Here is a 25,862-nt window from a genome sequence, read left to right on the forward strand (position 1 = left end):
GATTATGAACGATTAGTGGCCATTATTCGGGGATTATTCGCATTCATATTATTTCCTTTGTACTATTCGATTAATTCAACTACTCGTGCTGTCAGTATTCGATTAAAAATTATTCGAATATATTTATAGTTATTCGATTAGTTGAATTAATCGAACGATTAACGGACATCACTAAGAGCAGCCAAAACTATGTTCAGCAGAGAAGCAGGATGTGCGCTTTCGAGAACGATGCAGCCTAGGACCGACAGTACTAGAGGACTATAGTTTGTTCGGCGCAGGAACCGTTGCCTCTAAAGTAAAGTAAGTAAGCATCGTCCCCCCAAAAATGGCCAGAAATCTGATAACTGGGTACTTTTTCGAGTTCAGGTCGGACAGCTGCAAATGTTCAAATTTGATGTCAGGTAGAAACACACAAAAAAAGAAATTATGATGAATATCTTGATCTCATGGTAGTCATAGTCACTAGTTTTTATTTATAAACTCTATGAAGTTGTTCTTACACCAGACTTGCATCATAATTGCTCTGTCGGGTGCATCTTCTTGTGTGTCTCAAAGCTGGTGTAATTCCTATCTTTATAAATGTTCGGTTAATTCAGTTCTTCCAACAGTTTTCCCTTTGGAAATTGATTGCAAATGAAAGGAGGGCCTTTCAACCCGTCAACTTTCAAATTTAATGATGTTTGGTTTATTATTGTTGAAAGATACTTTAAGAAATGCGTAGAAGCGAAAAGTGTGTAAAAATTTTGGTAATTGAAATTTGAAAATCTAAATAACGAAATTGTATCATAAGTAACCAAATTAAAAAAATAGAAATGATTTTCGCACAGCAGCAATGCGAGGCCATACCACAAACTTTCAATGTATGTAGTTGTTTTTATTTAGGTAAAAAAATTATGTTATATTGGGGTAAAAGTTATGTTATATCGAGTTACGTTATAGCAAAGTTGTTTTGAATCGAGGTTGCTTTATATCGAGGTATTACTGTATATCAAACAAAATCATCAATGGTTTCACGAACATCGCTCCATCGGTGTCCGAAACTTTATAACGGTCCACAAACGGAATGTCATCTCGCCTTAAAAACTATATAAAAAGAACTCACCTTGATTATATCTTACACGTTTCAGTTTATTAGTTTCAATTGATTTCCGCACGTGATCGCAGCGTCAATTTTTTTATCACTTCACAGTGTAGCGCTCTGTTGTGTAGACAGGATACAGACGTACCATAAAGTTTCGATTGTTAGGTTGAAACAGCATATATTCGTGCGCAAGTTCTAACCATTTTAATAGCGCCAATTCGTTCGATTAAGAGCCAAATGAATTGCGCTTTTTCTTACAAGTTTGCTTTAAACATTGTAACTGACTACTTCATAAACAACATTGGGTTTCAATGGTATGAACATCATTTTTTGGAAATTTTTCTATTGGAACACCGGTCAAACAATTTTGGAAAAAAATTAGATTGGCTAATGGACAAGTATAGCAATCCGCGGGTTAATTTGGGGAAAGGAAAATGATACACTCGCTCTTCACACGGTTTTCGAATAAACTAGTTTCCAAAAGTGATGAACAACCATTCTATACGTTAGTTCTTTGTGTAATTCGTTTCCTAATCATTAATTACTGCTTTACACTAGTTAGGGATTGGGCTGTTTACTTAGTTTTTTTTATCTCACGTTCCTGATGTTGTTTTTGGGTTCGTCTATAATCTCCGAATTGTGCGACACATTTCATGGATTATTTCCTAGATTACGACGACACTACCTGGTATCAGAAAACACCTATCGCTTACGCCTGTCGTTTTCTATATCCTTTATAATGCAGTCACACGGAACATGAAACGCTGATGCCAGGTTAGGCAGCATCCCAAAAACAGTCCTCCATCTTGCAGCGTCTCATTCACAATGTTAGACATAATTTTTTGTAGGTTTCAATTTCTTCCGCTTGATTGCTTTCTATACTTCAAATAGTTTAGTAGTGTCTGTCCATTATGCATTCATTCGAAGTTAATTGCAATTTGTTTCTTTATTTAAATAAAATATTTAAATTTCATTAAAAATGGATTTATTATAGTTAGTTTCATAATAACTGTAATTTTTTGTTGTTGGCAGCGGCGATCAAGGAATTTTACTGCTAAAGTTCCTAATTAGTGTTCCAGAATGCATGCAAATACATGTTACGTTTTCAAACTTTTTTTTTATCATTTTTTTCCTTCCTTTAAATGCTTAGTTTTCATTATTCGTAATATTTGACGCAAAAGTATGGTTTTCATCTACAAGTTTACCCCAGTACTCATCAAAATATATGCACAGCGGAAAGCACTTGTTGCTTGTTCATTCATTCCTTCCTTTTTGATACAATCGCTATATGTCTGGCTTGGTTTTTGTTTTTCTTTAATAATATTTTTTTACTTACACATTTAACAACTAAGACGAGTTCCAAAATCATTCTTTTCTTATGAATGTCCGGCCACTGAAATATAATCAATATTTGTACGATCAGATATAAGACAAACCTGGCAAAAGCAACTGAAGAACTCACGTGATTGTTTTCTTTTCCGTATTTTTCGGCTCTGGACGAGCACGGTTGAGCACCTTTAGGAATTCCGACGTCTTTGCTCGCATTCTAGAGTGGATGTACGCTTTCGAACACTTTGGAAAACATGAGAAAATCCGTTAATTTACGAATAGATTTAAAGAAGAAGAAAAGAAGAAAAAGAAGAAGAAAGAAGAAAAGCGGTTTTAAATTATCAGAATTTAGAATTTTTTTATATGGATGCTTAATTTATCTGAAAATGAAGATGAGTTTTGGTCAACTGACTTAACCAAGATATTCCGATTGATTAAGTATGAGAGTAGCTAGTAGCACAGGAGCACCAGTTCCTATTGAACTGGCAAAGAGTGCACATGTGCAAATTTAACGCCTCTGTTCACTAACTCTTTTATCTACTTCCACGTGGTGCCGGCTTCCTGGTTGTTGTACCCAGATAGGAAAGGGGGAACAACGACTGTCACCCACACTTAGATGGTAAACCCATCAACGGGATAGGGACCTTAGGCTAACAACTTATATTATATGTACAGAAAATGAAAGAAGAAATCCATCTGGATTATTGGCATAAAAAGATGGTTACGAATCGGGACATGGAATATACTGGCCCTTGGTCAGCAGGATAAGCTGGCGCAACTTGCAAGGAAGCTAGCGACATGGAGCTTGAAATCCTGGGGTACATCGTCCTGACTCCTGACAAGTCTTGCGCTACTCTGGTAGACGAGGTGGAAATGCTACTAACTTAATAAAAAATACACTGATGAAGGCCCGATTCATTTTGTAGGACCGATAATTCTGGTTGCATTAGACATGTACTGATTGCACGACGCGTGGGTAGAGAGAAGTAAGCGGGGCTTAAATAACGAAACCCATAAGAACATACCACGCTGTTCTTACGCTCCACACGAGTAGAAACAGATATTTTAGTGATTTTTCATACATTTGTTTCTTAAATTGTGTTTCTTTTGGCACCAATTTCCACTAATACTTCCTTATTTTGAACTCATATGTCGCGACTAAATAGCATCACCGTACATACCGGATGGAGGTGGTCTTTACGATAATCGTCGTTGTCACCGTTGTAAACACCATTGATTTCATTACTTTCTTCCACCATTTCCCCTATCTATTGGAACAAACTATCGTTATAAAAAAACTAATACCTGACCTCATTATAAAGGCCAACACAACAAAACATGAAGTTGGTCTCACTATCATCATACAGTATACAGAGATATTAACTTATATATTTTTATGCCCGCTAAGGTCCGGGAGACGCTGTTGGCGTAACAAGCCAGTCGTCGTATGTTCGAATCTCAACTGCTATAGAGTCAGCAGTCGTTGCACTAACACACCGTAATTGTACTCTAAAAATCGGCTGCTAAGTTTGTCGATAAAGAAGGGTCAAGTTCTTAAGGACGTTGATACCGATGGCCTTGATTTTTTATTTTTTATACCGAGAAAACTAGGATAAAATGTTCTATATATTGCTAGAAAAAGACGTGTACCGTGACCAAACCCCAACCCAAGCTATATTTTGCGTGGATATGGACGACAATTTTATCGCTCACGCGTTGCCAGATAACCGTTGGTGGTGGGTGACTCACTCACGTTCATTTTGAAACGTGGAAAAATCATTCGCATTGTACCCATGTAGTGCAAATGTGATAAACTAGGCATCCTAAACTAGGGAGAAAAAAATCATCTGAGCATTGCCACTGGTGATAACTTGGCCAAATACCGACAAGTAAGGAACCAATTGACCACGATTCTGATTAGTGAAAAGCATAGGATAGAGATTGTAAAGTATTTGAACATACAACACTTCTGAGCTAAAGACATGCGCAAGTTTTGTGAGGAGGTGAACCAAACTCGTTAGGGTAACACACCAAAACCTGACATGTGTAGAGACGAGCGAGGAAATCTAATCACAAACGAGCGCGAGGTAGTCGGTAGGTGACGGCAGTTATTCGATGAACACCTGAATGGTGAGATTGCAGAAGTAGGCGGTACAGAAATTAACTTAGGATTGCCCATGGAAGATAGCAATGCCCTAGCATCTGATCTAATCAAACGAGAAATCAGGGTGCTGGGGACCAACGAAGCCGCAGAGCTAAAACATTCTGCCAACGACTCTTCACTAGGTTGTGTCCAAGATTTGGAAGGGGGAGGATTGGAACGATTTGTTTGTCCCATCTACAAAAGGATGGTCGGCTCGACTGCTGCCTTTATCATAGCATAACGCTGGTAAACGCCACCTAAAAGGTGGTTTCGTAGGAATTTATCAGACGAGTTTCATGGGAGCTCGCGACGCTGCGGACCAAATTTCCCCAACCGACAGACCTTGCAGAAAGTGCAGGGAGTACAACGTGCTTACATATGCATATGTAGCATGTAGCATATGACAGAGTTGATCGTGACCAGTATTGGCAGATAATGCACAAACAGGGTTTTCCGGACAGACTGACGACACTGATCAGAGCGTATTGGATCGAGTGGTAGGTTTCGTGCGCATCTCGAAGATGCTCTCGAGTCCTTTCCAGTCGCGGCAAGGGTCAAGGTAACGGCTTTTCCTGCATGATATTCAATTCATCCTGCATTGTTATTCAAGGAAGAGGTACAAAGGGCGCGCCTCCCACGATTGAAGGCGACAAACTAGAAGTGGTAGATGAATCCGCGTAATTCAATATAATTTTTCATTAAAGACAATGCAATGTGGTTATTTTAAGATTCACTGATCGCTGGTGACTGCGGATAACTACAAATGTAAGGAGATGCAGCGGCGCATTCAATCGGGAAATCAGGTATACTTTGCCCTTTGCCAAACACTATGATCAAGAAGCAAATGTCGCCGTACTAACAATGTACAAAACTCTTATTATACCGGTAGTACTGACTCCCGGTGGAACTGATAACGAGTATTCCAGAATGTCCAGATTGACTCAAAACTCATTCAAATATTTATTCAAAGACCTATCTTCATCAAATCTGTGATTTGATACCTTATTTGTCATGTTCCTACAAAAGTAAATGAATAAGACTACTTTTAGGTTCAGGTGTACAGTAAGTACAGCGGTGATGGTCGAATAGTTGTATTCCAATAGGTAAATACGTTCTAGGAAAAGGAGTTTCATATAAACGGCTTTTTGAAAAATTGCTAAAAATTAGCCGTCTTTAAAGGGGTAATAGAATTCCTTATATTCACATAAGATGATACCGGATTTTGTCGAAATAAAGCTTCATTTGTTGGGGCAAGCAAACCTAAATTTAGTTTGCAATTGGCTCGATTTCAAAACGATAAATATCATCATCATCGGCAGCATTGATTCTTAATTTATATGTTCCAGTTTACCGGTATCGATATGAAGACTACATTATCACAATCTATAGCTAATACATACCTTGATGTGATAGTGCAAGTAATCACGGAACATATGGATTAAATTGATAGTGTTATCTCGCGTTTCCTTCGAAGTATGCCTCGGGAATAGCACTAAAATTCAAGGTAATGTTAATCGAATGCCATATTTGCTTTGCCAAAAATCGCTCATACCAAACGTAACATATCCGATGTTTTCACCTACTCTAGCACCAGTGTTTGCCAGTTCCAGCGGCGGCTCTCGATGGGAGAACAGTACTTGTGGTGCCGTGTGTGATGCTCTCCTTCCTTCTCTCAGTTCCTGCATAAACACTTTTCCTAACACTACATCGTCCTCGTCCCGAAATATCGTGCTGAATACAACTGTCACTCGGTCCGATTTTGCTTCCACGTACCTAGAAAATCGAGACCAGGTCAATTGATTTCAACAGTTCGTTAGGAAATTACCAATTCGTGCTCATACATCGTTTCATCGTTCCTGTAGTTTATCACCGCTCGCTTCTGTCCCTCGACTTCGCCCTGCGTCTGGAAGTCAAAGTATTTCTCGAACACCGATGCAAAACAGTTTCGCTTTAGCAGACCGATCTTCCGCACGGTCTCTTCCCAATTCTCGGCAATATTTTCTAGGTCAACCAGTACCGAAACATTGTAGCCATCCTCCGGCGTGATGAGCAGGTCTCCATATTCTCGCTTCAGTAGTTCATCCGCTCCATGCTCTTGTAATTGTTTATAAAACTTCAGCGATATGCTTATCTGTAAGGAAATCAAATCAGTTAATATTCGAGTAATTTAATTCTGTTTATTAAATGTCGCTGGCTATTTGCCGCTGATGCAAATGGGTCACTGACTTACTGCACTCAGTCAGACAGTCAGTCACATCCAGTCACATCGATCAGAGCAAATTAGATAATGATGAAATAGCTCCACATGTAGGCTGGGATGGGACAGACCACCACCAGCCAGGTTGATTAAATAACACCCAACGACTGGGGACTGAGGGCTGGGGTGACGACGATCATGATACTTACTCGCACTTTTGTTTTGTCGCCGTTTACGTTGGAAATGTGAAACAATACACCGTCGAAGTCTGCCACAGTGACATCAATGGATTCCGCTTTGTTACTGAAATGTATAGAAATCAGATAATAAAAAGCAGCATCAGCATAGTTGGCAAAAGCGAGAAAATAGTGTAGTGAAAGCGTCACCCGGGTTAGTAGTACCCCCCCGGTAGAATGGCATGTAGAATCGATGTAACAGCACAGACGGGCGATGCTTTGCTTTAATCGAAGTGAGTCATCGACGCAGAGCGACTGAGAGTACCCACATGAAGATGTATTAACAATTTGACTGACAAAGCGCATAAATACGTTTTTAATAACAGGTTTTTATTTTAGGCTTAACGGGAAATTAGCAGTCAGTAACTTTTCGTCGAAAACCCCAATTAATTTACAGAATCAATGACGGCTAATTTCACCTTAACAAAAATCGTGATCTGAGAATAATAAATAATGATACCATAAAAAATAAAATGCCTCTTTAAGCTTTGTAAAACATTTTCTAGCAACCCCTTTTTAGGCTACGCTGTCAAAAGAGATTCATGCCATCTGCTAATATTAATAGGCAAGTTAGATAAATAAAACGGTCTTAACAGGCTACTTTGTGGTACTCCTCAAACTAGAGCAATATGAGCAAGAACTAGAGAATACGATTAAATATTATGAACTTTTTTTTATGTTTGTCATGAGTTAGAATATAGTTTTGACAACAAAGTTCCGAAAGCGGAATGTAGCCCACAAGACTTTGCATTGATATTGAGTGAGGTTTATAGGTCAGCACGTAATCAAATATAACTCCTAAACTGTTAATCTAGTTCTGTTTGCTATGAAAGGATATAATGATGATAATGTTAAAAAATCAGAGGGATTGTGTACAAGACACGACCGTATAGGTGGCGTAGGACTCTTTAAGTCTCTTTGTAGCATTAGAAGCATTAGAATCCATACATCTAATACAGACTCGTCAATTGGGTCTCGACTGCACTCCAGCTGATTTGCTAATTGGGCTGACTGACAGTTGTTATTGATTACTAAACTCAAAAATTCAATAGAATTTCAACATTTAAGTTGGAGCATAGCCCAATTAATCGAACACCCAATTAACGAACCATCAATTACTGAATCATTGCTGTAATACGATTTATCATGTTTATATGCTACATGCGATGTATGTAACATTTATCAAACTAATAACATTGCAAACTTTCAATCTGAAATAGATTTCAAAGTTATTTCCAATGAAACGGCAAACATGCGTATCCATACAAAATCATATTAAAACCAAAGTTCGTCTAGCCGAATCGAAAGAAAATTGCGTTTCTCACGCAAATTTTTCAATTTATTTATTTATTTATTTATTTATTTCGTCAACCGATGTAGACTAGTATAATGCATATACAGTTTCTTATATAGAAGTCTTATAATTAGATGGTGATTAAAAAGTGTTCTTATTCCTTTGTTTCGTTATCTACGCGTTATGATTACGTATTGAATTAAAGTGATGTTTAAGTCTATGCCGAGACATTGTAAAGTCAATGGTTTCGCAGTATTGATTGTACGCTGCCATCATACGATTTAGTGGACCGAATTTTGCATAATTAGTACGATAATGGCTTATGGCAAATAGATTTCGATTACGAAGTTGCCGGGTAGGTGTATAAAAGTTCAGTTTTGATAAAAGTGTTGCTGAGTCAATACGGTGCGAAACGATATCGTTTACAAATGAGACCATTGCATAAATACGACGCTCTTTTAATGATTGTATATTTATAAGCATGCAGCGTGCTTCGTATGATGGAAGAGGAAATGCTGTCCAACCTAATTTACGAAGAGCATATAAGAGAAATTGTTTTTGTACTGATTCTATTCTTTTTTCGTGCGTTATTGAAAAAGGAGACCATACAATACTGCAGTATTCCAGTATTGACCTCACATAAGCAGTATATAGTGTTTTGATGGTGTATGGATCTGAAAAATTATAGCTAAAGCGTTTAATAAAACCTAGCATGTTGTTTGCTCTGTGTATTATTGTGTTATAATGGTCGATGAAAGTTAGTTTGGAGTCTAAGATAATTCCTAAATCCCTAACTTTTTCACATTTTTCTACTATTTGATTTCCTAATATGATTGATATTTCCGGTGTAATTCTTTTTCTGCTAAATGATATAAGGTTGCACTTTTTTACATTAAGTTCTAATAAGCTTTTTTTACACCATATGTAGAATATGTGTATTTCGTTCTGGAATACATTGATGTCTTCTTCATTTCTTATTTCCAAAAAGAGCTTCATATCGTCGGCATATATTAGCACTTTAAGTTCCTTGAGAATGAAGGAAATGTCGTTTACATACAAGATAAAAAGAAGAGGTCCCAAATGAGAGCCTTGAGGAACACCAGAAGTGACTTGAATTGGATTCGAGGTCTTTCCGTTAAATTTAATTATTTGTTGGCGATTAGTTAAATACGATTCAAGCCATTTCAGGAGCCCTGGCTCAATTCCAATTTTTTGCAATTTGAAAAGCAGCATTGGTATGTCAATGCGATCAAATGCCTTGCTAAAGTCCGTATAGAGTGCTTCTACATGGTTTCCATTATCCATTGCATTCAGTGAGTGGTCTATGAATTCCAGTAAATTTGTCGTAGTCGAACGTCCTTTGAAGAAACCGTGTTGCATTTCTGTAATTCTGTTTTTAATTTGAAGGAATAGTTTTTCATTGATAATAGCTTCGAAAAGTTTTGGAATGCAAGAGATAATGGCAATACCACGATAATTACGTACGTCAGATTTCCGGCCCGATTTAAAGATAGGCACCAGAAATGAGCTTTTCCATATTTTTGGAAAGATTCCGGATTTTAGTGATAAGTTAAAAAGCCAAAACAGAGGAGCAGTGAGCTCTATTGCAAGATTTTTTATGAATACTGGAGGGATTCCGTCAGGCCCAGGACCTTTTGAGGTATCCACATTTTTCAAAGCCTGCAAAATATCCTGAGCCTGAAGTTGGTTAACGCCAATATCCATTGAAGAATCCGGAAAAAATGCAAAATAGTCGCGATCGCGATCTTCTTCAGAAAATGTTGTATAGATTTCTTGAAAAAAATTTGCAAAAAGCTTACAAATATTTTCCGGGCTATCCCCAACATTTTCATCAAGATGCATTATGGATGGAAAATTGTCAGATTTTAGTTTAGTTTTCACGTAATTAAAGAAGTTTTTAGGACTGGACTTTATTTCAAGTTCAATTTTTGAATTGTACTCTTCAAACGCATTGCTGATTGCAAAATTTAGCTGGTTGCATACGTCCAAATATCTTGCTAAATTTTCAGTACTGGCATGTTTTTTATAATTTTTATGGGCCTTTTGTTTGCGATTTTTCAAGTTCTTAATCTTCCTGTTATACCACACTGGACTTTTTGTATTTTTGTGACGTCTTCTTTTCTTTAACGGTATGTTCTGTATCATTACTTCTAATAAAATTTTATAGAATGTGTCTACAGCAACTTCGACATTTTCTTCATTCTTGAGAATAAGTTGCCAATTAACACAGTTTAATCTACGTCTAATGTTTTCATAGTTTGCCTTTTCGTATTCAAAAACTTCTTCGAACTCGCAATCGTTGGGTCTATGGTATTTGTGTATAAATAAAGAACATTCAATTGCTGTGTGGAACGCCTCATTTTTCCATAGTGGATTTAATGATTCAGTCACACAGAAGTCTTCATAAATGTTCGTAAGCAAAAAATCTAGATAGCAATTTTGTTGGTTTTTAATATGGTTAATTTGGTTCAGCCCCAAATTGGCAGTTTTGTCGAAAATAAACTGCAGTGTTTCATTCTCCCCAACGATTGGGAGTAAGATGCATTCATTTTCAGAGTCTGGAATGAAGTCAGCATGGCGTTGATTGAAGTCTCCATAAATGTGAACTTTAACCTCGGGAGGCAGTTGTGATAGAATGTGTTCGGCAATTTGGAAAAATGCTTCGTAAGTTGTTTTATGAGCTTGGTCTGGAGGAAAATACACCGAGGCGAATACATGTGTTTCTCCTGCAAAATTTACTGTATTGTAATAGATGCTCTGAATCATTCCTATAAATTTGATAAAAGAAGACAAGTCTAAATTCCCGTTCTCTGTATATCAGTTTTATCCATTTCTTAGAGTTTATAGTTCCACTAAGAGTTTCATCAGGCCATAATTACACTTTTCTGGTGATTGACGACTATATCGCATTTTGAAAATTTTTGTGTGACTTGTAGCCCCAGTTAACTTTAGATAACTGGCTTAAAATAAGGGTTAACTGGTTTAAGGATTGTGCTCAAAACATAAAATGTTTGTCATTGGACGCACAACTGCCGGTTGAGCGGAAAAATAAATCAATAATCTGGGTTATCATTTACCACTGGTTCACGTTCGTCAATTTCCTTGAAAACAGTAAATTTCCCTGAAAACATAGATACATTCTGTCTATCAGTTATTTCACACTTGACAGTAATACAATCGAAAGTATGTAAACACTTGCATGCAACTAATTGTAGAGCCACAAATCAAACGCCCAAAACCTATTTTCGGATCAAACAGTCACTAATTCCTCCTCACTTTCAATATTACATGCATTTACAAGCAATGGTCAACCCCTTTTTCAGATAAGACATCAGTTTTGAATAAATTCTTCCAGTGTGGATATAATCGGGTAAAGAACAGAGTTGCTCACTCTGTTATAACTGTTCACTTTCAGGCCATTTAATTGGACTAGGTTAATGGCGTTAATATTGTTAGGACAAGGGAACTTCATCACTTTTTCTCACTTCTTACCAATCACAGATATCAAATTAGTATAATCCTGAACGTCGTAAAGAATCTTCGACCTGTTGGGACGACGGACGAGGAGGCTTTGTAACTTCATTTTTTTCGAAAAATAAAATAATCGACATCACAGTAATCAGATCGTCCCTGCTTGTGAAGCAAGGCGATCACAAAGAAAATGTATAGGAATATTTGACCTTGAAACTTTTCGTTAATTTTCACTGATTCGTGATTGAAAAACAAAATTATAATAGAAACCACATAATAGCTACATCGATCGGTATGTAATCCATGGCGATCCATTCATAACTGAAAGACGCCTGCCTTTTTTGATTTTTTGGAATAACACCCTATCTCAAACCTTGCTGTAAGACGTAGTCCTACATCAAAATGCTGGCCGCACCAACTCTGCATATGGTCTACATACAGTTCCAAACCCTCAAATCACTGGTACTATTGATAATCTCACATATTTTCACGTCATCTGCGTAAGACAGGTAGCATCCAGTTAGCAATAAAATAGAAAGTTTATTGACGAACAGTAAAAATAAGGAAGGTCCAAGATAGCTCCCTTGAGGAACACCAAAAATACAAATCCTCCTTAACATTTCAGAACAAGATGCTACAGTCTTAATACAAAGCGCTTGGTTTGTCGCATAAGATCTAAATCGAGAAGAAAATCGAGAATACAAAAACTACAATTTTCTTTACCCTGATGTACAGAATACCGTGGTCCACTTGATCAAATGCTGCCTTGAGATCAGTGTGGACAGCATCAACCCAACCGCTATTGTCCGTTGTGCGAACACAGTCCATAGTATTTCCACAGTCGAGGAAATTTTCCATTCTTGTAATTGAATAATTTCTTCAGTGGAGTAAGTGGCACTTCCGAGCACAACTTAAGAACAAACACTGAAATGCAATCTGAACCAGTAGCAAATAAAAGCTGTAAGCTTTAGCTAATGTGAAATGGGCAGAACTCAAATGCATTACTAGAATCGCTAATGGAGTCAGGTGATGCAACACTTTTACGAACAAACAAAACTCTTTATTCTTTTGACGTAGGACTACGTCTTACGGCAAGGTTTGGGATAGGGTGTCATTCCAACAAATCGGAAAATGCGAGCGTCACGAAAAATGAAAGATTTTGAGCGCTAATAGCTTAGTGGTTTCCAGTTCGATTTTAAATATTTTTACGCCAATCGATCGGAAAATCTTCTACTCATCCATACCAATAATGAAACCTATTGATTTCAAAGTACATACTATTGAAAAATTGAAAATAATGAAGCATTGTTCAACAGGAAATTCTCGCTTCGTGATTGGTTGGAAGATTCTTTACGATGATCTAAACCTATACCAATTCTGTGATATCTGTGCTTGGGAAGTAAGCCAAAACAAGTGACAAAATTTCCTCGTCCAAGAATTCTCAACACCGCGATTCAACCTAGACCATTTTGATGTTCTTGCTTGGGAAGTATGCCAGAAAGAGTGACAAAGCCTCCTCGTGCCTACAAATTTCTTACGAACGCGATTAAACCTAGTCCTATTTAATGTCTGTGCTAGGGAAGCGTGCCAGAGAAAATGACTTAGGTCGATTGCCCCAACAGATTGCAAATTCTTTACGGCGAGACGATTTAACCTAGGCGAATTTGATATCTGTATTGGAAAAGTGCGCTACAGCTGTATAGTCCGGTTATAATATAATTTTGTATGGATGCGAATGTTTGCCGTTTCATTGGAAATGTAGTGAGAAGAAGTGCTGTTGATAAAACGGGATTGAATAGGTCAAATCCCTCCAACGTGGGGGAACCATTGGTAACAAAAACAATCTTTAATTTCTGTAAGGTAGCAGGAGAGCAATAGTTTGTGTTTTTGATTTTGTTAAATTGTTTCCAAATGCATAGAAATAACTCTGAAATCTATTGAGGATTGAACGTATACAATGTTACTACTTTGATAAATGTTACATACAACGCATGAAGCATGTATATATACTGCATATAGCATGTATACATGAAGAATCTAATGATTACACGCATGGATACATGCTACTATGTATCACAGAGAGACTTACGTAGTCCTGCGTCACCTACATATGCGGTCGTGACTTGTCCATAACCCCTCTGATTTTTTTGCTTCAATGCCTGCTTCAATGCCTAGTTTTCAGCTCAGGCATAAAGAAGCAGACAGGACAGGACACATTTTGACGAGACAAAATAGTATTTCATTTGGCAATACCAAAACAAAACGACGAGCTTGCCTTTGAATCGTTGTCAGTGTGGACAACAGTATGCTCTTTAAAAAGTTATTTGTATTTTCTTGAAGATTTACTTAATTTCTTTTTTTTTTTGAGAAGCAATTGAAGTGTTCTTTGGATTATTTTCTATCATGGTTTCCCACCTTTCCAAACGCAGACGACACGGACTGGGTACTATGATTGGATTTTCATGCCTTGACGGTTACAACTCAGGAATAAGGGTAATTACAAATTGGAGGATTTCTGTATATGGCCATTCCCCTAAATAGTGCCTCAACGTGGCCATATCCGGAAATACTCCAATTTGTAATTGAGTAGGTGAGCTAGAAGGTACGGGGTCGTGTGTTTTTGGGTTTCTAATCTTACAACTCTAGTTTTAGGCAAACCATTAAACCATACGGTTTTAGTTTCAAGTATTGTTTACATTTGAGTTGAGAGATAAACAGTAGACATAGCGCACACCAGAAGTTTATATAAAGGTGACGTTTATTTAAAAATCATTCATTAACTCTCGAGAAGCGTACGAATAAACGTTTTATAAAGAATTTGCCGGAGTATCGTCTACAATTATCAGAAGTGGGATTATCCTCCCTGCCCATTCGTGTGCCCTATTAACGATCAGCGATGCAGCAAAATTTTCCGAGAAACGAAGGTTTGTTGGCAAATTAAATTTCTTCAAGCAATCAACAAATCAGGAAGAACTGAATTGGGAGCAAAATCACCAGTATCAACTAGTTTTTCTATAAAAAAAATCCAGAGCCGTTGATGCGACTGCTGGTGTGACTGTTGGTGCAGTCAGAATCAAGACTAATGCTGCTGGAGCAGTAACTAGAATCGTTGGTGCGATTACTAGTGGTATGACTGTTGGAGCAGTCAGAAGTGAGACTTATGCTTTTCCGGATAAACGTAAACATTGCTCCCAAGTTTTATTTAATTTCCTTCGACCAAGGTTTCGGTCAAAAGTTGCTGAGTCTCAATAAGAGAGATCTCAGCAAGCTTACCGGTCTTGCGACAGGATATTTTCCGAGTAAATATCATCTTCGGAATCTCAGTTTCGTACAAGATGATATGTAACCTCGGAACCCTTGCTCTGCAAACATGGAGCACAAATAGTACGCAAACGGTAGTATCTCAAAAAGGGGAGGTCTGGTTGGCGTCGCCGATCAGGGTACTAGGTTCATAAACCTAGCCATCCCTGATTGGCACAAGTCTCGCTCCAGCTACCAGCCTGTCACTTCCTGTGAAGTGTATGGTAAAACAATAAAACGGGGCATACCACAATAGTTCAAAATAGTGGACGCAGTGGTAAGAGTACCCAACAAAGGAGAAGAAGAAGGTTTTGGTTGATTTTAAAAAACAGGTAGTTTAAAAAACTAAACTTAAGACCTAAAATATCAGTCAAGAACAAGAAAATTGACTGTAAGGCTAATCTAGCAGTCATTCAGCACTGCAATTCATGAATGAATTGTATTGAAGGGTAGAAAACTGAGAATGATAAACACTGTCAGCAGCTCAGTAGTCATCTCCATGGGCTGACAGATAAAAGAATACTACCAGGGGCAAAACTATATGCGCTGAATGCATTTTGTATTCCTTTTCAGGCAGGGTTGTCAATTTTTTCGAACATTGCTTACGCTACAATAATGTTAAACTGCTAATGAAATGTGGAAATGCAATAATAAACAAAAAATCAACGCAAACCAAGTCTTATTTTCATATTTCCATACTTCAACAAGTTGGCTCGGGATTGTAGCCGAGTCAGTAGGCAGTACTGTTTTAAGAACAGGCTGTAGGTTCATACTATCAGTTGTATTGAGTTGCTTCGCTGACTCATTTGTCAAGGCACTTATATCTGTATATATTGCTTACAGTTCGGTGTGAAAATTATCATTTTTAAAAAGCGGTTATATCAGTACATATATGCTGTCTAACAGTGACGCACTTATCTAAAATAGTACTCGTTCATGCGCAAATCGACCATATTTTCCGCACGTATAAACATAAACATTAGCAAATGTGTTCAACGCAAGGGCATCGCTTGAACTGGGTTGCATTTGAAAACTGGCAAGCAGCGGATAGCCGTTGCAGAACTTTATCACTACTCTGTAAGGCAACTTACCCTGTCAGTCTTTCGAAAGCAAATATAAACTTATTTATGGTCAGCAGACAGTGTCACTCTGTTCTTCAATTTTAAACCCTAAAAAATTTTTAACCGCCCATTCAGTATTAGATAAAAAATAAATTTCAAGCAACTATTGATTTTTGGTTGCTGGAATCTCTGTTGGAGCTATAATAGACGCAGCTACCACAAACAAATGTATGTGCATTACACATCACGTATACAGAAATGTGGCTGCATGTCTATAATGATCAACGGAGTAGCCAGACCAAATCCAATCGGCTCATGTTGGGATACCACTGTACTCGTTTTGCTCGGTAAATCGATCGTCAAGTTATCGCTCAAGTCGAATAGATAGCAGATGTTGAACGGAGGAAATCGATGTTGCTCAACGTTTGACTTTACACAATTTATCAGAATTTGGAGTGACAATAAACGAAGCAGTCGTTTTATCACTGCTGGCAAGCCTTATCAGCCGAATACATGAAGCCGGTCTACTTATCGATAAGACAACTCGACTGAACGGTGGTCGCTTGGTAAATTGCCAACACCCGGAGAAAACAGGGTGTGAGCTATAATGAAACTTTGACCGGATTGACTACAGACATACAGCACATGCAGAAGAAATATTTCCACCACATTGAGTACAGCACGTATATGTATGAAAAAACAAATTGAAAGAAGAAGCACTTGTTGTTACTTTATCATCTTGCGTGCATAATTAAATTTAGTACCGCTTGTCCAAAGAGGACAGAGACCCGCCAGCTGGGCAGAAGTAAAGAATGAACCATTATGACCAATAGTGGCATTCGCCACCCATGTTTGCTAGACAGTGTACGACAGAAGAAGTGTGCTGAAGTGTGAGGTTTATCGGAAGAGTGGAGGAAGTAGCCAAGCTTTTGCTTCTGTCTACATAGCGGTGCTCGATATCTTGAACGTTGACGAATTCCTGCTTCTGGTTTGCTGCAGTGCAGACAGAATTTAGCTAAAAAAATAATGTAGCAGAAGTTCAACGGCAATTTTATGTATATTATTCACGCTCATCTTGCGAAAAGTTTCTGGTTGAGCGATTTATTTCCCACAACCTGTAAGCGGGGCAATTTTTTTAGATTTCACTGATAATTGCGCAATTTTTGAAACAAAAAAAATTAATTCATCAGCTAACATTATGTGCACTATGATGAGTTGAATTCTGACCTACAACTATGCATATTGTTTTACTTAAAAGCATTTCATACAAATGAAGACTCCCTGCCTAGTTAGCTTTGGGGTACGATGCTGGCCAGTGCATATCGTCGACTTTAGAGCGTTTAGAGCTGCTTGGCTGTCGGACATGATGCATATATTTGAATGTCTATAGTTCCTGCGCAAGCACACAGTCGTACATTCTAGAATTGCTTGTATTTCTGCTTGGAATACAGTTGGCCAACTGCCCATAGAAATTGACATGTCAATTCCTGGGCCAGTTACTCCCCCACTTGATTGTCCATTTTTGAACCATCTGTATAGAAAACTGTGGCTTTGCTTAGGTCATCAGTAATTGTTATGTGATCTTCATCGATTTACAACAGTTGCGAAACCTAATCAGCCACTATGGTTTATCTTCAAGCTCTCGAGGGATGGATAACTCTTATCTTAAGTCTCTGTACTAAGCAGTAGGTCCGTCAATTCTGAATAATGCAACATCAATATCAATGTGGTCCTATTACTGGCTATCGTACGATCTATTTATTATCTTCGTTCTCAGGAGTGTTCATTCATTGAACTTCGGGAGTATATATTGCGCAACGAGGTGAATGCCAAGCAGAATCCGTCGACTTTCTAGACCTAGACCTTTGTGAAAAAGCTTATACGGAACGACGGCTTTCAGCATAACCTTTTCAGAAAATTGCGCAGACTCCGCGGGAGCTGCTGCTTAACTTTTTCCTGAGTTCGCGACACAGTGGATCCAATCTTTCCTTACTGAACGTTCCGCTTTTGTCAGTATCGAAAGCATTAATTGTTTTGTTTCGGGGTTAAGGGGTTTCAAAATTTGTGCCTTGCGTTAACGATCTGAGCAGTCTTAAAGGCTGAAGCAGCGCAAGCATCAAACAGCGTTAGTGCGATCGAGAAAGATAGCATTTTGAAAATCTTTAATATTTCTTAAATAACGCTACAACATAGTTTTTCGAATACATCATTGTGTGTAACCTGATATGATATGTCATTACAGTTTATTATTCAAAACCATCTAATAAAGGCGCTCTCATTGAAAATTTTGTTCGTGTTTTTTCTCTCTCTAGTGCGCTGGCTTAGCCTTAAGGCTCATCTGAGCTTATGTACACCGACGACTTAAAGATAGTCAGCGGAGTTTAAACCAAACTTTACTGTTGTGCTCTCCAAAGCGATATTGGTTATGTTTCAGGATGATGTACTCTAAATAGTATACAAGTTAATGTCACAAAATGTTGCGTCATATCCTTCAACCGTCTACGCAAGCCCCTGAGGAACGAATACTCTATCGGGAATACGCCGAATGCAGAAGGGATTGGGCCCTACTATTGATTGTAAAGCCAAAATCAACGAATACATCTCAACGATCATTACTAAGGCTTTCGCAATACTTGGATTCGTGAGAAGAAACACCAACGCATTCCAGGATATATACAGTCAACCAAAAAAGTATTCGGACAGCAGCGCATAAAATTTTCTTTTAGAAATTTTGCACAGTATTTTTGCAAAGAATGGTAACACATATTTTTTAAAACAATGTTTAACTAAAGCATATTTAGATGCACAACAAAAATTCGGGGAAAAGCTTTCCGTTTTGAAGATAGGCTACATATAGTTTGAATTCCTCAAAAATGCAGCCAAAAAAGTATTCGGACAGTTAACTATTAGTTGAAACAAATGTCCTTTCTCGCTCAACTGCTACCTCGTAGGACCATTTACATTCTTGATGACCTGTTTTAATCTGTTTGGGATAAAATTAACAATTTTTCAAATATCCCTCTGTGAATTGCTGACCATTTTTTTTACAAGAGCTCGGTTTAAGTCATTGTGATAAGAAATCGAATGATTTCTCATTTAGAAATGAGATTATCTAAAAAGATGTTCAAAAGGGTTCAAATCTAGACTGAATGCTGATGTTTCGATAGCTCTAGGACAATTATATGGTACCTACCGCTTACAATTATCGACAGTATGTTTAGATTCAACATCCCGGTACAATATGTATGTACCACACAATTACAATTTTGCTTTAATTTCACCTAAAATTATTCAGATAGTTGAGTTTACATTTAGTTCTATCCAAAAATATATATCTTTGGTGCCTCGGAGCTTTCCAAGCACCCCAACAAGGTATGACATCAACAACCCTTATGCAAGAATAACTAAAAGAGAAGGGTTACAAGCGAAAAATCACTCGTCAGCAAGTAAACGAGCAATGCGGTTAGTGTCATACCTTGTTGGGATGCTTGGAAAGCTCCGAGGTAGCAAAGATATATATTTTTGGATAGAACTAAGTGTAAACTCAATTATCTGAACAATTTTAGGTGAAATTAAAGCAAAATTGTAATTGTGCGGTACATACATATTGTACCGGGAGATTGAAACTAAACATACTGTCGATAATTGTAAGCGGTAGGTACCATACAATTGTCCTAGAGCTATCGAAACATCAGCATTCAGTCTAGATTTGAACCCTTTTGAACATCTTTTTAGATAATTTTATTTCTAAATGAGAAATCATTCGATTTCTTATCACAATGACTTAAACCGAGCTCTTGTAAAAAAATGGTCAGCAATTCACAGAGGGATATTTGAAAAATTGTTAATTTTATCTCAAACAGATTAAAATAGGTCATCAAGATTGTAAATGGTCCTACGAGGTAGTAGATGAGCGAGAAAGGACATTTGTTTCAACTAATAGTTAACTGTCCGAATACTTTTTTGGCTGCATTTTTGAGGAATTCAAACTATATGTACCCTATCTTCAAAACGGAAAGCTTTTCCCCGAATTTTTGTTGTGCATCTAAATATGCTTTAGTTAAACATTGTTTTAAAAAATATGTGTTACCATTCTTTGCAAAAATACTGTGCAAAATTTCTAAAAGAAAATTGTATGCGCTGCTGTCCGAATACTTTTTTGGTTGACTGTAGTCAGTCCACAATCATGGGTCACGCACAATTATGGGTCATTTTAGTTTTATCTACCGATAATTGCGTGAATATTATACTAATTGATTGAAGAAATTGTTCCTCATAAGTAGCACTACTAATATGAACAATCATAAGGCGATATTTAAACGGTAATTAGCAGCTAAAGCTAAAATGACCCACAATTGTGTGAGACCCGTGATTGAAGACTGACAGTGCGCCTTATTAAATCACTATATTGTGCACTTGTTCGCATCCTTCTGGAGTACACTGTTGTTGTGTGGAAACCATATCGTGCTGTGCTATTTTTGAGATATGCTCTGCGTCTTCTGCTCTGGAACGTTGCAGCAAATGTACTAACTTATAAGAAATGTTGTAAGCTTATTGATCTGTATTCGTTAGCTGCCTGAAGAAAATTACTGCAAAGGCTTTTTGTCTTTCGATTACTGAGCGGAGATATCTATTGTAGCCAAGTAGACATCCATGTTTTTACTGTGGCAGCCCTCCCATCGCATGAATTACGGGTACAACAATCCTCGGCCCCATGCTGCCGAGTTTTCAATGAAGTTTGAGAAGCCTTACTTACTTACTTATTCAGCCGAGAGCCGGGGTGGCTTTTGCCGTTCAAGAATTCCTCTCCATTGTACTCGGTCCTTGGCTACTCGTCGCCAATTCGTTGCGCGTCTCGACATACGCAAGTCGGCTTCAACCTGGTCGAGCCATCGTGCACGTTGAGCCCCTCTATTCCTGGTGCCGGTGGGGTTCTTGTAGAGAACGAATTTCACTGCACAGTCGTCCGGCATCCTTGCGACGTGGCCGGCCCACCGTAGTCTCCCAACTTTCACCAGGTGTACGATGGGCATCTCTCCAAGCAGTGCCCGTAGCTCGTGATTAATACGTCTCCGCCACTCTCCGCTTTCCGTTTGCAGTCCGCCAACAATAGTCCGCAACACCTTTCGTTCAAAAACGGCAAGTGCGCGTATGTCTTCCGTAAATAAAGTCACCGTTTCAAGTCCGTAGTACCCTTGCCGTAGCCTTCTGCGCGATTCGAAAGGACTTGAGAGTGTCCCCGAAACGCGTACGTAACACATCACTCGTTCCATAGTAGCTTTGATCAACCGCGTCAGTTTGTCCGGAAAACCGTACTCGTGCATTATCTGCCATAGCTGTTCGTGTTCAACGGTATCGTATGCTGCTCTGAAATCCACGAAAATATGATGTGTGGGCACGTTGTATTCTCGACATTTCTGAAGGATTTGTCGGAGTAAAAATTAGATCCGTAGTAGCACGGGCCCCCATAAAACCCGCCTGATACTGCCCTACGAAATCTCTTGCTATTGGGGATAGACGACGCAACAAAATCTAGGAGAGCACCTTGTAGGCGGCGTTGGCCAGCGTAACGCCGCGGTAGTTACAGCAGTCTAACCGGTGGCCCTTTTTGTAGATGGGACAGACTACGCCTTCCATCCACTCCTCCTAGTTTCTCTTCTTCCCAAATCCTTGAAATCAACCAGTAAAGTGCCGTTGCTAGCGGTTCTTGGCCATTTTTATAAAGTTCAGCCGGGAGTCGGTCCTTTCCGGCGGCTCTATTATTCTTCAGCAGACCGGTTTCTCGCCGGATCTCTTCGAGATCAGGAGCCGGTACGCTGTTGTCGTTTGTAGGTACTCCGAGGTTAATTTCCATTGCGTCTCCTGCTGCTATATCGCCGTTGAGGTGCTCATCGAAGAACTGCTTTTACCTGTCGACCACCTCGCGCTCGTTTGTGATTAGTTCCCCTCCCTCGTCCCTACACATGTCAGGTTTTGGTGTGTGGGCCTTGCGAGTTTGGTTCAACTTCTCGTAAAACTTGCGGGTGTCATTATCCCGGAATATGTAGTTGTTCTAGCTCCTCACGATCTCTGTCTTCTTTCTGGCGCTTTTTCCTCCTCAGGATCGTGGTCAACTCATACCTCGGTCGTCGACACTTGGCCAAATTCTCTCTCATGGATATGCTCAGATAGTTTTCCCAAGCTCTTTTTTTCCTCTCTATCGCTTCTCGAGGTTTTCGAGGTTCGAAGCATTTAGCTCCACAGAGGAAGGCAGAGCTTCATCCAGTACGCGCGCGTAGTTTTCTGCAGTTCGTGGGTTGTCTAGTTGCCGAATGTTTAGCCGTGGAGGGCGACTTTGTCGCGAGGTATAAACCGTCGATAATTTTGAGCGCATATGTACTTCTACTAGGTAGTGGTCCGAGTCAATATCCGTACTCCGTAAGGAGCGTACGTTAGTGATGATCGAGAAAAATCGGCCCTAGATGAGAATATGGTCGATTTGGTGCGAGGTTCGTTGGTCAGGTGATCTCCAGGTGGTCTTATGGATATCTTTGTGGAGAAAGAAGGTGCTTTTGATCACCAAGCTTCAGGTAGCCGCAAAGTTGATGCATCGCTGGCCGTTATCGTTCGTGTCGGTGTGCAGGCTATGGGGCCCGATCACCGGTCTATACATTGCTTCCCTGCCGATTTAGGCGTTCATATCCCCGATGACGATCTTGATGTATCGTGGTGAGCAGCTGTCGTGCGTTGCCTCCAGCTGCGCATAGAACCCTTCCTTCTCGTCGTCGGGTCTACCTTCGTGTGGACAATGCACGTTTATGATGGTATAGTTGAAGAAACGGCCTTTTGTCCTCAATACGCACATCTTCTCGTTGATCGTTTTCAAGTCCATTACGCGATCCTGCATTTTGCCCAACACTACGAAGCCCGTTCCCAGCTCGTTGGTCGCTCCACCGCTCTGGAAAAATTGGGCTTTTCCGCCACGAATCCTCCACACCTTCTCATCTTTGCGACAGATCTCCTGCAGTGCCACGATGCCAAACTTTCAGGGTTCTAGCTGATCGAGCAGCACTCTGTCGCCACCAACGAAACTTAGCGATCTGCAGTTTCAGGTACCAAGTCTCCATTCCATGTCCTTATTTCGTCGCCTTGGTCCATGCCGAATGTTCGAGAAGATATTTCTTGACTCTTGTTGTAATTTTTTTTGGGTTTAGATAGGTAGCCGTACTAGGCCTTACGCTATCGAGTCTTGGAATGGGGCTGCCATCTTTCAGTATCGAAACAACACTGTGCCTCCTCCGCTGTTGATATACGACCTTAATTTCCACCGGGGTTGGTTACCCGATCTCCGCTAAGGTTGCTCGTATTCCGGCTGGAACCACGTGGAGGTAAGGGTAGGAGTTGCTAGATAAGAGGCTAGGGACCACAATTGAGAAGCCTATGATTTGTAAATAAGTAAGACTGGATAGGTATAGATGTAGAATTCAATCACTAGATTAGTAAATTGTCTGTGCTACTCTATGTTTACTGTATTGTATAGCAGTGAATGCCAGCATACAATAATGGTGGGTAAAAGTTCATTGATTACGTTCTCTGTACTTTGCAGGTTTCTAAGCTTTCGGCTTTTTACTAATTAATGCACAGTAGCAAATCAAATGTCCGCAACCTATTTTAGACAGAACCGTCGTTATTTTTTGAGTGCGATTGATTCTTAACTCTGATAATTGCTGCGTCACGTGTATTCCGTCTACTTTGTTTTGATACAAGACTTCAGCTTCGAAAAAAATCCATATTTCGATTTACGTTCAGGACATCAAGTTCGTCTAGGTTCAATGTTCAAACGATGATAACACCGAATGGGGTCAGCCCCGGCGTAGTGGTTAGCATTCACGCCACTCACGCCGAGAACCCGGGTTCAAATACCAACCTCGCAGAAGTTACGAAGTAACTATGATCGAACAAAAAAAAACTGAATATAAACGATCGAAGAGGATGGGTAGTTTGAACCTCTTAACAAAATTATTTCCATGCAGGACATCAAGTTGATCTAGATCTAGGCTCAAGCGAAACAAATAGTTTCTGATTTGTTAGACGAGGAAACTGCCGCTTTTTTTCTAAACACGAGGTAGGTAATCGAATTCACGAGTTTATAAACTTGCTGTCTCGAGCGTGGGAACCAAAATCAGTCTTACACGTGATTGGTAGATTCGCTAGTTATTGACGGTGCTTATTATTATGCTTATTTCAAAAATTCCTCATAAATTCTCTACATTAATCAATACATAGGAAAATTTCTGACCAATTGATGCAAATATCTTTAAAATCCATTGAAAAATGGATGCAAAACGTAATCACTTTTCGTTACATGTTCATTTCTCGAAGTTTTAAAGCGCACTCCAATATAGCAAACAAAACCCTAGGTCTACTTAAAAAACTAAAACGCAATGCAAAATTAAACTTTGTTTAGATACGGTATTAATCGCGCAAAGTTATAACCCTTGTTGCTTAAGCAAAGTGAGTCTCAAATCTATGAAGGATTTTTCTTTTAATTACTTGTAACTTTGCTCGATGGGACACGAAAATATGAACATTTTAGAAAATTGTGTTTAACGGCAATTTCAAAAATAAAAAAAAAAACATGTAATTTTATAAAATAAACAATCGGTTATTATGCAATATTTCTCAAGAGATCTAAAAATTATAATTCTTAGATAATCGAATTAATTTTTAGTTACATTTTAGTACAGTAATCATTCAAAAATTAAGTCACAAAATTGCACCCAAAAGCCAGTTTTTCGACGTAACTCTTTTAAACCTCGGGTGGACCTGACAACGCTGCCCCAAACGTAGATATTGCATGTCTCTGGCCGAAGCAACGATTCATGACCACACATTCGCGTTCGCCTTTTTACTGCTGCGATTTTTTTTTGCAAAAGGCGTATTCCTTTCCCACTCTTCTGAATCATTATTATCGTCATCGTCATCGCCTATGTCACCACATGCCCTTCGATGAGCAGGTTTTTATGGAAAGGCCACTCGTCGCTTAAACTTGGCACTTGGCAGGAGAAGAGTATGGGATTCCGGAAGAATATTACTCACCCAGCAATAGCATTCTTGTATTTGACAGTTAATGTTTCCTCCACAATCCGGTTATTGATCTCAAGCAGAATCATTTTGGTTCAGTGCTTCTCATTCAGCTACTCGTATTCTGGGATTTTGCCGCAGTGCCGTTGCTGCTACACAGTAATCCTGAGTTGTTAGCTTTTTTACTATTTTAATCCAGGGGACACCGACACACATTAAACAGGCCAGCGGGAATTTCGGCTAAGCATAGAAAACAATCGAACACAGCACTTTTCCACAACCAGGGCACTATCACTCTCTTTTTTTCACACGCACTATCTATCCAATGATTCAATCGGTAAAGCTCTTCCAACTTTCCGGGGGCGGCTTGTGAAAAAAAACTTGCTATCTAAAACCAAAACTTCAAACCGTGCTGTCTATGAGTGCAAACTCGGAAAAAACTACTTCCGGTCAATCATCTGCTTAAACACCATCCACTTTTCTAAATATTCGACGTTTAACACTAAAATCCGCGAGTTAACGATTAAATTTACACAAACTGGACCGCGGCTGACACACTTTTTTCTTGTTATAGCGAGGCGATAGTTCTTTTTTCTTCTTCTCAGGCTAGATGCAGATAGAAGAAGCTCCCATTCAGACAACCTCAGCCGCGGTGGATGATGACTG

The 25,862-nt window shown here is 39.0% G+C and overlaps 1 protein-coding gene across 1 annotated transcript; it reads right to left on the minus strand.

Moving 5' to 3' along the window:
- Positions 1-1,122: 1,122 nt before the first annotated feature.
- LOC128744702 (probable actin-related protein 2/3 complex subunit 2) lies at positions 1,123-25,862 on the minus strand. The gene is made up of 7 exons (XM_053841881.1): positions 25,212-25,862; positions 6,960-7,053; positions 6,395-6,684; positions 6,106-6,326; positions 5,954-6,045; positions 2,544-2,653; positions 1,123-2,474 (listed from the first exon to the last, which is right to left on the minus strand). The coding sequence occupies exons 1-7, from the start codon at positions 25,283-25,285 to the stop codon at positions 2,447-2,449; spliced, it is 909 nt and encodes a 302-aa protein (XP_053697856.1). The 5' UTR covers positions 25,286-25,862; the 3' UTR covers positions 1,123-2,446.

The sequence above is a fragment of the Sabethes cyaneus genome, chromosome 3 (genome assembly GCF_943734655.1).
Source record: "Sabethes cyaneus chromosome 3, idSabCyanKW18_F2, whole genome shotgun sequence".
Lineage (NCBI taxonomy): Eukaryota > Metazoa > Arthropoda > Insecta > Diptera > Culicidae > Sabethes > Sabethes cyaneus.